General features: G+C 44.6%; 3 protein-coding genes and 1 pseudogene across 3 annotated transcripts; 1 reads left to right on the forward strand and 3 right to left on the reverse strand.

The window, feature by feature from the left end:
- Positions 1 to 1,619: 1,619 nt before the first annotated feature.
- On the forward strand, positions 1,620 to 3,116 carry LOC149098244 (uncharacterized; annotated as a pseudogene).
- Positions 3,117 to 7,125: 4,009 nt separating this feature from the next.
- On the reverse strand, positions 7,126 to 9,632 carry LOC149098245 (uncharacterized). The gene has a single exon (XM_089277794.1). The coding sequence runs from the start codon at positions 9,597 to 9,599 to the stop codon at positions 7,593 to 7,595; it is 2,007 nt and encodes a 668-aa protein (XP_089133920.1). The 5' UTR covers positions 9,600 to 9,632; the 3' UTR covers positions 7,126 to 7,592.
- Positions 9,633 to 9,661: 29 nt separating this feature from the next.
- LOC110060533 (uncharacterized) lies at positions 9,662 to 11,945 on the reverse strand. Its single transcript, XM_089276662.1, has 2 exons — positions 9,711 to 11,945; positions 9,662 to 9,667 (listed from the first exon to the last, which is right to left on the reverse strand). The coding sequence occupies exons 1-2, from the start codon at positions 11,943 to 11,945 to the stop codon at positions 9,662 to 9,664; spliced, it is 2,241 nt and encodes a 746-aa protein (XP_089132788.1).
- A 281-nt stretch (positions 11,946 to 12,226) lies between these two features.
- Positions 12,227 to 13,656, reverse strand: LOC149098246 (uncharacterized). The gene has a single exon (XM_089277795.1). It carries the CDS (start codon positions 12,907 to 12,909, stop codon positions 12,241 to 12,243), a length of 669 nt encoding a protein of 222 aa, XP_089133921.1. The 5' UTR covers positions 12,910 to 13,656; the 3' UTR covers positions 12,227 to 12,240.
- Between the last annotated feature and the right edge of the window lie 2 nt (positions 13,657 to 13,658).

Below are 13,658 nucleotides of genomic sequence, written 5' to 3' on the forward strand. Positions count from 1 at the left end.
TTAAGACAAATAGTAACAACAGAACGTGAAAAGGTGTAAGTTAAAAGGATAATTTTAGATTTACATGGTGTAATTGCTGATTGAGGGAAGGTAGTTCTTTTTGAATATGAATAGCCTCCTTTATCTTGAGTTGAAAGCTGGTAGTGGCGTGATCTAAAATATGAAAGCAGTCTATTGAACACAATGAGCGACAACGTTCAGAATTCTGAAGATGTTTGAAGATGTGAGAGGCCCTATCAACGGCTAAGTGCTCACGTACGCGTGTGGAAAAATGTCGGGAGGTTTCGCCGACATAACAGGCATTACAGCCCGCACATGTAAACTTATAAACCACACGTGAACGAAGCCCGTCGGGGATAGGGTTTAGATTTAGACATCAAATTAGTTTTTTCTTCCTTCAAGATAGGTAACCTTTTTGGTGTGAAAGACCCTATCCCCGACGGGCTTCGTTCACGTGTGGTTTATAAGTTTACATGTGCGGGCTGTAATGCCTGTTATGTCGGCGAAACCTCCCGACATTTTTCCACACGCGTACGTGAGCACTTAGGCGTTGATAGGGCCTCTCACATCTTCAAACATCTTCAGAATTCTGAACGTTGTCGCTCATTGTGTTCAATAGACTGCTTTCATATTTTAGATCACGCCACTACCAGCTTTCAACTCAAGATAAAAGAGGCTATCCATATTCAAAAAGAACTACCTTCCCTCAATCAGCAATTACACCGTGTAAATCTAAAATTATCCTTTTAACTTACACCTTTTCACGTTCTGTTGTTACTATTTGTCTTAATTAGCATTTTTGCCTACTTATTATTCAACTTGCTTTGTAATCATTCATTCAACTGAAGATGACAGAAGCTCTGTCGAAACATGTCTTGCAAACTTAAAAAATTGGTCGTTTTCCTTAAAAACTCTAATTCAAAAAGAAGAGGTAAGCCCTTGAAATCAAAGAGTTCACCATTTTCATCTTTGACGCTAATGGTGATGCTATTTATGAACTCGCCTGTAGAGCAGTCTCGCAAAACCTGTTGCGGAGAACCCTGGTAGCTCACCTTTTCATAAGGCTTCCCTTTCACATCAAACAAGGCTAATACATCTGACCTTTTGCCATTGAACAGATTCTTTTGTTTGTCGATCAAGTCGCAATGAATAAAATATGTCGTTGGAGATGTAAGTCGTTTTACAAAGGTTATAGGCAGCAACTTTCGCCCAATACCAAGCAAAATGGCTAAATCGCGATCAAGTTCAATCGGTTTTGCCCCAGCTCCAAAATTTCTGATTACAAGCTGGCCAACAGGTTGGTTTATTGCTGTTTGCAACTCTTTATATTGATATTTGTCGAACAGACCGTCTATTTCTTTTGCCAATCTTTCTAAACTATAATGCCCTGGGAGTAATTTACTAACTGACAAAGCTATATCTTTGTTTTTATCCCCCAAGGTGGCCGAACCTTCTATTGTCAAGTTGTGCCAGCTGTTGTACAAACTGCAAGAAATGAGTTTCATGAAATCGACTCTCGGTATCGGCTTTTCAAAATTGATAGTCTCTCCGTTCTGTTGCGTGACAATAGTGAGAACAACCATTTTTATATTCAACAAATAAAATTGTGTTCAAATAAGATGGCCAATTTGTGCAATGGTCCTGCGTTACAAAAAGCGGAGGCGGCGAAGAAAAAGGCGTGGACAAACTTTTTAAACCGCTTCCCCAAAGCGGACAAAAGCCGGTTCGTTTCGCAAGGAAGCGTCGAAGAGAAAAATAACGTGACCGCGGAGGTGTTTTTCAAAGAAAGCGAAGACTCGTTTCAACGCGTCTTCGGCTCAGACAGGAAATATTGGAGCGCAGAAATGAAAGAGGCGCTAGGTTTGGGAGACAGCGGGGGTTTTCCTTACCAGCTGTCACCACTTGGTTCAAAAATTTCATTGGCCATCCCTGCGGTACCTTTCGACGGCAAAGCGCCAAACTTGAAGAAAATATTCGACGATGCAATCCAAATTTACGTCACGCCTGTCCAATATTTCACAACAAAATTCCGAGAAATATTTCAAGAAACCAAACTCAAGCACACTTCTGGAACCGAATCAAAACACTGGTTAGGAGGGCCTGACATGAAATATTGGCCGCAGCAGCTCAACTTCGCGGTTTTCTGCGCGACACAGGGGTGCGGAGTTTCTCGCGAAATCTTTGACAACGGGATGAATCTCCCGCCGCAGATAAGAGCTTTCTACAAATTCCACGTGTATTTCACGGTCAGGCGAATTTTGTACCAGCTAGGAGGTGTTCAGAGCATAAGCGCTTTGCCCGGAGACCCGACGTTCGACCAAATGAACAATCATTATGACGTCGCTTCGTACAAAAGAATATGCGGTGAATTCGGAATAGACCCCTCAAGCGACTTTAGGTTTACTTCGGGTGCAAATAGTGGTTTGGGGGTGTTGTATGTTAAGCCTTGGGGGGAATCGCCAACAAAAACGGATTATAAGTATCCTGGGTGGAACAAGTTTAGCGACGATGGTGGAAAACTGATTAAGGGGGACCTTATTGAGTTTATACGGCCTGATCTTTTTGGAGATCGGCAGTTCGACTGGTTTGCGCCCAACACCGCGAATGGTTTGGCGCAGGCGGGCTTGTCGAGAATCAACCAGTCAATCGAGGCTTTCGTTTACTGCATCCTGGGCGCGCAAGTCAACGTCCGCAGCAGCATTCTCGGCTCAGGTGGCAGGGCGAAAGAAGTCCAAAGCGAGTTCCTGGTGCTGATGGAAGACGCGATCAGACAGCCCGACTTGGCCGCGAGCGTGCAAAGGTACCAGCTCGCGGTGGATCAAGCGAAGGTCAGGCTCAATCTCGCAGTTGCCCCCATGGCCTGGCTCATGCCCGCGCAAATGATAATAAACACCGCAAGCACGATCGGTTACAACAACAAGCTGAAACAGGCGGTCTCCGGGATGAAACTGGAGGTCAACAACGAGGTAAATCCTGACACAAAAGAAGTTGGGCTCAAACTCATGGCAGGCGGCCTGTCAAAAATTAACCCACCCAACAGCCATCCGTCCAACCCGATACACAAAGCCGCAACAGCCGAATCAAGGAGGGGCAAACCCCTCGACCCGGGGCGTGGGGTGGAACCCCACAGGAAACAATTCTCTCATGTCTGTTTTAAATTCATGAATTGCATTAAAGACAGAGTTGCCATGGTCAGGGAAAAGTCAGAAAAATTAGATTTTATTCGAGGTCAGGGAAACGTCAGGAAGTTTTGTATCAGGTCAGCGAGTTTCTAAATCCCTGTTCAAAGTCAGTGAAAAGTCAGGGAATTTTATCTTAAGGTTGCCGCAAATTATTTTATTAGGTGTTTTTGTATACACAAGGCAATTTTGTTTTACACATTATCTGAGCCATCCTTATTTTTGTTGATTCACGGCGAGAATAGTCATCATGCAGGGACAGTGAAAATTACTTTACAGTCTGAGTGAAAAGTCAGGGAAAAGTCCGGGATTCTTTTGCTCCGGTGGGTGGCAACCCTGAACAGTGTACATCAAAATATAAATTATGTGCATTAAAAATGCTGTCTATGTTTCTGCTTCGCACCTCTGGTGTCTAAACAAATCTAAATAAATTAAACAAGTGTAGGATAAGATATTTTGACAACGATTTTTTGCATTTTAATTTTTATTTTTCTGTCAAAACATCTCTTTTTGAAAGGAATGAGTACAGAAATATTAATAAACTAATAACTTGTTCAGTTTTCAATTCCTTCACATTTTTCTTCCCCTCCCCACCCCGCTGAATTCCTCTGTCCAAGTCTTCCTGTGTCCCTCTCTCTCACTTTACGTCGCTCCCTTCCTCATCTTTCCTGGCCACATGTAAGTCTGTCTTCTGCTCGCGCCGAACTGCATGTTTTTTTTTTTCTTTGCCGTACTACATCTTGCCAAAATTTGATCCACGACTTGACCAGCCCCATCAAAAGAAAATAGGTAACTTACTTCACGTGAAACGCTGGGAACAAAATTGGATAATCAGCCAACCACATTACAGACATCCAGACAGACGTCTGTGGTCAGACTGTAACTGCTTAGTTGTTTTTCGCTTATATAGATCTCGTTTTTCTGTTCAGCACTACGGAAAATTATCGCTGTAGCCATTTTGTCAATTTTCCATGAGTTTTCAAAGCTCGTAAAATTGGATTTTTCCATGTCCAAGACTAAGGTATATTAAAGGGAGAATGGAATGAGTTGACTTGTGATGTCATCCTGGTTAATAACACTGTTTTGCTTCAGTAGTAGAATACTGTATGTCCCGGCGGGTACTCCCAGAAAAGTTGGGTGGGGGTGTGCGGCCCAAAACCCTTACCCTATTTATGACCAAAATCTGCGATTTTTCCTACCCCATTTATGACCTGGCCAAAAATTCGATACCCTCTTTATGACCATTGCGGCTGGCGCATTTGCCCTAAGCTTAAGTTATGAAGGGCTTTTGTTGACGTTCTGATTGATAGTGATGAAAAAGTAGCTTCTTCTAAGGAACGTACCCAATTCAAGACTAGAGTGCTAAAACCATACCCTATTTAAAACCAAAATGGCCAAAATCGATACCCTATTTGTGAGCAAAACGACTGAAAAACCCTACCCTTTGGGGCCGCACATTCCTATATAGCCCATGTAAGGGAGTACCCCCCCCCCCCTCCGGGCTGTATGTGCGAAGATGAGAGTGCAAATCGTTGCTGAACGCAAGGAAGGAGTGTTGCTGGAAGCTGTAACAATGACAGTTAGCTCAGGAGAGTATTCCTTTCCATTCAATGCCTCTATCTGGATGGTACTGGTCCAGAACCGAGAAACATCCCGGCTTAAGAAGTGGGTTGTTCTGCACGAAGTCATATCGAAAGCAGGAGCCATCGAGGAGTTCTTCGATCTTGGGTTCGCCCTACTGTTGAAACAGATATTTTGATCGCCTGTATATTCTTCTCTAGCTTCGAGTGGAAAGCTCGAAATTCTGAAGGTAGGTAGGACATGAATTTGGGAAAAGACGGGCGTCACGCAGACGTTCCGTTCCAGCCATGTCCAGTAATATCGCGGACCAGGCCTAAACATAACTTAAGAGGGATTAATTTAGGTATAAGGCGTATATGGGGGATTCACTCTCTTACCTTGATCTTCTCATGAAGCTGGTCAGTTCAGCTGTTCGCGGTGGTGCAGCCGCTCTACCTTCGAGCGTGACGCCTAAACGACTTTTAACGCAAAAAATGGAGGGACTGCTCACAACCTAGATCCAACACTTCCGATTTGTACAAGTCAACGAAGGAACTATAAAGACCCTGTGTTCGAGGCACTGGTGCAATGTTCCTTTACAGATACTTTAACCATTAACCTTCAGTTAGCGTAATTGTCCATAGCTCGCTAATCCGGCTATGGTGGTCAGCAGCGTGCTCAGGTGACAGATTTACTGCTGGCAGTGTGTTTTTCTCTCGAAATTCAGCAGGGTAATGAGGGAGGCGCTTTAGCCTAAAGAAACAACAACAACAACAACAACAATAAGGAGAATGGGACGAGGCATGGGTGCAGCACGCCTTCTTCCCTACTCGGCCACGGCCATACCGTCCTTTTGCATTCTCGATGACTTAACACTCGTCTTAAGTGAAAACCCAGCTACCAGCAGTCTATTCGTGTATCTGATGACAAAACTTACGCCGATCGCAACTTACGTACCTACGAGGGGCAGGATCTTAGGTTAGAAATGGTCCGCCATACGGTGTGATGTTATTCACTGGATGTGTTTTATTTCCTACGCAAGACTGCACCTCAAAAGTGAATGACGATTTGCCTACGAAAGGTTAGCTATAGTAGACGGCGAGCAGTCCCTCTCGTGCGTGACGCGAAAGAAAACCGCGAGAAAAACATTGGCCGTGCGAACTCCTGGGGGCGAGAAGCACACGCACGCGTCGCACCCAGGATTTCACGCGACCATTTTTTTCCTCACGGTTCATTTAAGGTCCCGCTCGAGGGACTAAGCAAAAGAGGACTGCTCGTAGTCTAAATTATAGATAAATCATCCACAAATAACTCGAAGTCAAGTGCTCAAGATCTACATCAGACAGCTTAATTCAATCAACCAATCTTTATTTGAACTTTATTTGCCACAATGGTCTTTTAAGAGGGGGACGTAAGGGGGGGTCCGAAAACCGCAAAACCGCCTAAAAAAACGTAAAAAACTGCAATACCGCATGGAAATTTACCATCAAAACCGTAGTTACGGTGCCGTCATCATTACTTCTAGTTCGCCATTCCATTAGAAATACGACCTTATTCAGTTTGGTAAAGGTGTATGTTAATGTTAATCAACGTATGATGATCGCACTCATAAAATATACTGTAATAATTGACACAAGTCCGTGGGACTGACTTCGTTATGCTGCTATGGAACTAATCTAAGTGCGCTCGCGCACGCACGAATACTGCTGAGTTACCCAATTGAAAAACATCGATGTTTACGACTTCAGCACTGGAAACCACTCGAATGTTACACAACGCAATCTTTCCGCGACTTTATTGTTTGGTGAAAATTCGTCAAGATGCTAGTTTTCAAGCTCAAATACCCCGAATACGAGCTCGGAACTTCCATTTTATGTCGCAATTCGACTGAATCAAGCTTAAACTTCATTTAAAATTTTCCAAGAAGAATTTTGAATGATCCGAAGACAACGTAGTCAGCCCCATGAAGTGTTCAGTAAAGCAAACGATTGTTGAAGCGTATAACTCTCCAGAAGCGAGTTGTTGCTTCCAGAAGAAACGTCGCCGAGCTTCCAATCTCTCCTTGAAGTAACATTGTCTCTTCCCGACCATCCTCATAACCACTTCATCTTGCTCGGCAGACATTGTCCCGCACGAGGCCACGGCAAATACTGTAGGAAATCCGAGCGAAAGATTCCCAGTCCGGAAAGTCAACAAGTCCACGTATCGTTGGATAAAAGGGTTAATCATACCAATTATTTACTGGAAAAATCAGAAATTACAAACAGCAAAGCTTGCTTGCACAACAATGGACCCTTGCAAAACATAAACAAGAGATCAAAAGTCATCGGAAGCGTCAGGATCCGAGTAATAACTGGTTCCGTAAAAAACCAAGTAGACAATCTAATTGGGCTACGCCAATCGTATAATTTATTCCAGGATTCAAGATTATTCGATCTAAAGAGGTAATACAAAATTCCATTGAGAAACCAAACAGACGATCGGAATATAAACGCAAACCTAAGTTACATTGTTTTAAGCCTGAGTTACAGTACTAAACTTACTTCTTTGACGATGTCCAATCAGATTGTTTTGCGGTTTGTCCAGGTCAGGCAACAGATAAACAGATTTGAAAACAGCAGAAAACGGGTCAGCGAAACAGGTCAGCAACGAAGGCGTTCACAGTGAAAATATCTGCGACAATAAACTAACTATCCAAGCTCAAAGGTCAATTGACCGTATCGGTTACGCGACTAAATGTCAATCAAAAGATATTTAGGAAATCAAACGTCAATCAAATGCTAATTGTTCATATATTAACGGAACATTCTCCGCCCCGATAAGGGCGTAGTCCTTATCTTATCAGCTGTTCGTTCAGTCGTCACCTTCTACAGGGTGAATGACTGCAATCTTTGTAACTGGACGGCTGTACTCTCCTGTGGCTGTTCTGACTTTAACATTACGAACTCGTCCATCTGGTCCAGGATAAACTTCGATTATTCGGCCCACTGCCCACTTGCCTCTTACTGCATTTTGCTCAGCCACTGTTACTATGTCATTAACTTGTACGTTTCGCTTCTCCACGTGCCACTTCTTTCTCGGTACTAGGACAGGAAATACGTCCCTAGTCCAACGCTTCCAGAACGAGTCGACAATTTTTTGCACGAACTCCACTCGTCTGCGTGGGTTTCTTGTGTCTTTGAACGGACCTTGTGGTACTTCTGGTGTTGCTCTTCCAAGGAGCATGTCGTTCGGACACAGGTAGGCTCCGTCATCTGGATCAGTGGGAATGCGACCGATGGGGCGTTGATTCACTAAGTTTGCAACTTCTAAAAGACAGGTGTACAGCTCAAAAGGCGTTAGAAGCTGCTCGCCAATTGCTATCTTAAGTGATTTTTTACAGCTCTTTACAAGGGCTTCTGCACATCCATTTTGGTGTGGCGCAGCTGGTGTAGTGAAGATCCACTGAATTTTCTTTTCCCCGCAGAACTCACGTAATTGATTGGCATCTAGACCTTCCACCATCTCTCTCAGTTCGTTAGCAGCACCAACCATCTGTGAACCGTTATCGCTTAGCATTACTGCCGGGTAGCCTCTGATTGAAAAGAATCTTCTTAGGACGTGCATAAACTCCATTGTAGTTAGGTCAACTGCTAATTCCAGATGGACAGCTCTTGTGTTTAAACAGGTAAAGATGACGCCATAGTGCTTAGCCGTCTTGTTTCTCCCGATTCTTACGCTGTAAGGACCAAAGTAATCGCAGGCGGTATAGTGGAACGGAGGCGTGTTTGGTGCTAAGCGGAGAACAGGGAGGTCTGCCATAAGTTGCGTTTCAGCCTTGTGTGCCAATTCACGGCAGAATGCACACTTGAATTTCACAGATTTGCTTAACTTGTTCGCCTTCAAGATCCAAAACTTTCTCCTGGTCTTGCCTGTCGTAGCTGCCACCCCGGTGTGTCCGTGCTGATGGGCGTGTCTTGTTACCAGCAAAGAGATCCAGTGGTCACTTGGAAGAAGGGCGGGGTGTCTTGTCTCATATGACACGATAGCTTCGTCCACTCTTCCTCCAACTCTTATTACTCCGTTTTCATCTTTGAACGGGCTGAGAGATTTGAAATCACCTCTTTCTAGGCGGCTGTGCAAGGTTGACTGTGCTTGCTTTATCCAGTAAATCTCTGCTTGCTGAAGCTCTTCAGGGGCCAGCGGTCCTTCCTTTCCGTCTTGATCGTATTTTCTCAGTCGTATTTTCACCGCTAGTCTGCGTATACGTGCCGTCACGCGGATTAGTTTTCTCCAGCTGGAGAACTTGGACGGATCGATCGCATCTTTAGCTTTCTGCGTTGCAGCTGCGGTCAGTATCCGTGCTTGTCGACGTTCCATGTCTTCATCTGAGCCTGGCGAAGCGATCTTAATCGGCCACCGACCTTCTGGTAAGTACAAGAACTCCGGGCCATTCATCCGTCTGCCCTGCAGTTCATCAACAGAGATCCCTCGTGACAGGTCGTCAGCTACATTATCCTCACTGGGGATGTGCTTCCACTGGCTTGGATCTGAGTTACTCTGAATTTCTCCCACTCTGGAGGATACGAACGGTTTGAAGCTGCGAGACGGACTTTGAATCCAGGCCAAGGTGATAGTGCTGTCGGTGAAGAACTTAACATCTTGAAACTGTACCCTAGTTTCCTCCTGAATGGTTTTGGCTAGGCGGGTTGCGAGAACGGCTGCCTGTAGCTCCAAGCGCGGGATCGTGAGCTGTTTCAGCGGTGCTACTCGGGACTTCGCTGCGATGAACTTGACTGAGTAAGTGTCATCCTTTCTTTGGCTTAGGTAGGCGCATGCTCCGAATGCGTCTTGCGATGCGTCAGCGAAAACACACAGCATCGGCGGATCCACGGCTTTGTCTGCAGTTAAACATCTTTCGAAGGACACATTGTTCAACTCTTTCATTTCTTTGAACAAAGCGATCCACTGATCCTGAACTGCGACTGATACCTCATCGTCCCAGTCTAATCCCAACTGCCACAGTTTTTGCAGCCCTATCTTCGCCCTGATTATGAATGCTGCAGCGAATCCAATCGGATCGTAAATTCGAGCCACCTGGCTTAAGATCATTCTCTTCGTCATCTTCAAAGGCACAGGGTTTGGTCTGTCGTCTAGCTTTAGCAACTCTGTCCTTACTCGGAAGTAGAACTCGTCTGTTCGAAAGTTCCACAGGGTTCCCAGGACTTTCTCCTCGTTTCCTTGAAATAGATTCATCTCCTTCTCTGTGTCACTGTTTTCTTTCTCTTCAAGCATCTCGTTGGAAATCCATCCTTTAACTTTGAATCCTCCAGTCTTCAAGACCTTGTCAATATCTGTCGTTAATTTTCGGGCTTCATGTACTGTGTCTACAGAATCGCAGATGTCATCCATGTACACGTTGTTTGTGAGGACTTCAGCTACTTCTGGGTAGTCTACCTTGTTCTCTTGAGCTGTTTTCCTCAGGGCTATTTGCGCCATAGCGGGTGCAGGCTTGTCCCCAAATGTGAGAACAGTTTTGAGGTAGATGTCAGGATCTCTGTCCGTTTCCATGTTTCTCCATAGAAAGCGATGCACATGTTGATCCCTCTCGGGAATTAGGATCCTATGATACATCTTGGAGATGTCTCCCATAACTGCGACTTTCTTCTCTCTGAATCGTAAGACAACTCCAAATATGCCGTTTAAAAGATCGGGACCTTTCTTCCAGTAATCATTCAGAGTATGTCCTTGAAATACAGAAGATGAATTGAAAACAATTCGAACTGGAGTGCTCTTCTTGTCTGGCCTCAGCACGGCGTGATGAGGAATGTAGTGAACAGGTCCTTGATACGCGTTTTGTTCTTCCTTGGACAGCTTTCGCGCAAACTTCATGCTTTCCATTTCTTCCCTCTGTTTGCAGTAGGCTTCGACTTGTTCAGGATTTCTTTTCAGGCGTCGTTCTGTTGACTCTAGGCGTTTCATTGCCAAATCTTTGTTGTCTGGGAGCAGGGTGGGGTCCTTTCTCCAGGGGTATGGAATCATCCATTGACTTCCAACTTTGATACATGTTTCCTCTATTAGCTTAGCTTCTTCTCTTTCTGTTTCAGACAGTTTGTCTGCATCGCAGACACAGGGTTTCACGGCCACACCCATAGTCTCTGTTGTCCAGAAGTCAGTTAAGTCTATTGGTGAGGCGTACTTGACGTGTAATATGCTGGTTATGTCACAGATCTGCTCTGGTTTTCCTCCAAAAACTACCCATCCAAGTGGCGACTTGCGAGCTAGTAGATGGTCCACTTGTCTCGTTTCACCAGCATGCATATGTGCGTGATCAATACCGATTAGCAGGTCCACATGTCCCTTGCCGCGGCGAAATTTCGTGTTAGGCAGGCCAAGAAGCTCCGGTAAGTGCGAAGTTTTCACTGTTGGGATTTCATCACTGATGCTCTGAATGCCGATTGCTTTAACGGTAAAACGCTTGCCGGTGTCTATGCAGGTTAGCTGAATTTTGTATTCTTTGGTTTTCATTGACTCTTCCTCCCCGCCAACTTTAGTGATTGTTATGGAAACATCCTTTCCCTTCAAGCCGAGAGTTTCTGCGGTATCCTGACGAATAAGGCTTACTTGAGCGCCAGAGTCAAGAAGAACATTTCCACATTTAAATAGGCCGTTAGCGCTGCCGATGTTTGCGGAGAGTACAGGGAGAATAGCTTCTTTCGTATTGACTGATGTAGCGACGCTAATCTTGACAGTATTGCTCTTATGAAGCAGCTGATGGTGATGTTGTGGACACCGCATTCCATTCTCCAGCTTTGCGCACTGTTGTTTACGCCTGCAGTTATCTACAGTGTGTCCCCTTCCGGCCCTCTTCAAACAGCTGAAGCACAGGTGATTTGCCTTTGCAGTTGCGATACGGTCATCAATGCTGAGAGCTGTAAACTTCGGGCATTGATCGGGCCAGTGGGATGAAGTTTTGCACAGCCAACATTTGTGCCAGACAGGTTTGCCGTCATTAGATGTGTAGTGATTCACGTGGCGTCTTCCAGATGAGCCCACTCTGATAGGAGCTGTGGCACGCATTCGTGACTTCATTTCCACGTTCATCCAGTTCATCAACGCTTCCAGGGTAGCAGGCTTCTTTTCTCTCTCCAGATCTCTCGCCCAGACCTTTCTGTCGTCAGAGCACATCTTTTGTTCGATAATGGAAAGCATATGGCTGTTGTCCATATCACTAGGGAGACCAACTTCTTTCAGGGTATTATAACATCTCTTGACTAGATGTACCAGGTCGCAAAATCGCGCATCTTCCCCTTCCTGCAAGGCTTTAAATTGGACAATATCCTGGGTCACAGTGTCTGACACAAATCTCGGGTCGCCATAGATCGAGTCCAGATATTCCCAGGCGGCGTCATAATCACTTCCGATACCTTTGATCAGTTCTAGCGGCTTATCTCTCAGGCATGTACGCAGGAGCGTTATTGCATCTCTCTTTGTGTATTTTGCTGCTATTGCGTGTTTGAAGTCAGAGCGGAAAATTGCATAATCTCTTACATTCCCAGCGAAAACAGGTAGTTGGTTTTTCGAGCTTAAACGTGCACGCGCCAGCTTGACCTTTATCACTAGTGGTTTCTTTGTTTATTGCGGGATTTTGCTTGTCATCGGCCTTTTGAACACTGTTAATTTCTTTATCTGAAGTGCCTTCAACTTTTCCGGCGTTAATTTCTGGGGGTGTTTGGCTAATTGGTTGAATATTTGTCATTCCAGGGGTGTGGCTAGGTGTTGGAGGCTGCATATTTGGAATTCCTTCATTACCCGGTACTTCATCGGTTAAAGCGCTCTCCTTTCCTTTACTTAAATCACCATTCTTAGCTAAATCTTTCGAACCACACTGCTCAACACTTTCAATGAACATTTTCGCGTCTACTTCTAGCCTCATGAAAATTTCTTGGCATTCAGAGAGCCATTTTTCTTCAGTTTCATACGCTTCATCATCTTCGATGTGCTTGGCATAATCCTCATGCTTAGCCACTAAGTTCTCATACGCTCCCTGAAGCTTAATTATGGCTTGTCTTACCTCATTCGGAGGCCTTTTGTACTCAACTGCATGTACCAACGCTTTTCCAACTCGTGTAAAGTTCGATTTGGCAGTACGTCGGTCGGTCTTGGCTTGTTTTACCGCCGCTTCATCCATGACCGAGTGCGTTTCTGTGGATCAGCGCAGGGGTTTTCTTCATCCAGCCAAGAAATCGAATGAAATGGTTCCGTAAAAAACCAAGCAGACAATCTAATTGGGCTACGCCAATCGTATAATTTATTCCAGGATTCAAGATTATTCGATCTAAAGAGGTAATACAAAATTCCATTGAGAAACCAAACAGACGATCGGAATATAAACGCAAACCTAAGTTACATTGTTTTAAGCCTGAGTTACAGTACTAAACTTATTTCTTTGACGATGTCCAATCAGATTGTTTTGCGGTTTGTCCAGGTCAGGCAACAGATAAACAGATTTGAAAACAGCAGAAAACGGGTCAGCGAAACAGGTCAGCAACGAAGGCGTTCACAGTGAAAATATCTGCGACAATAAACTAACTATCCAAGCTCAAAGGTCAATTGACCGTATCGGTTACGCGGCTAAATGTCAATCAAAAGATATTTAGGAAATCAAACGTCAATCAAATGCTAATTGTTCATATATTAACGGAATAACTGTCATAACTGGAAAGCGCAGACGGCTGCAGACTCTTTTTTACCGATTACCGCGATCGAAAATTTATGAAAACCGCAAACCGCTTAGTCTTATTAAACCGCAATACCGCAGGTTAAAATAAAGATTTCCGCAAAACCGCACCAAAAATAACGCAAAACCGCATCACCGCAAACCCTTACGCCCCCCCCTCTTTTAACAAACGCTCTATTCATTGTCGATCTATGGAGTAA

The sequence above is a fragment of the Orbicella faveolata genome, unplaced genomic scaffold, assembly GCF_042242905.1.
Source record: "Orbicella faveolata isolate gen_17 unplaced genomic scaffold, um_ofav_v1 contig_46, whole genome shotgun sequence".
NCBI lineage: Eukaryota > Metazoa > Cnidaria > Anthozoa > Scleractinia > Merulinidae > Orbicella > Orbicella faveolata.

What these genes read in the sequence shown, in the direction of transcription:
- LOC149098245 (XM_089277794.1), bottom strand. Translation starts at nt 9,599, where the DNA reads ATGCTGTGTGTTTTCGCTGACGCATCGCAAGACGCATTCGGAGCATGC.
- LOC110060533 (XM_089276662.1), bottom strand. Translation starts at nt 11,945, where the DNA reads ATGGACAACAGCCATATGCTTTCCATTATCGAACAAAAGATGTGCTCT.
- LOC149098246 (XM_089277795.1), bottom strand. Translation starts at nt 12,909, where the DNA reads ATGGATGAAGCGGCGGTAAAACAAGCCAAGACCGACCGACGTACTGCC.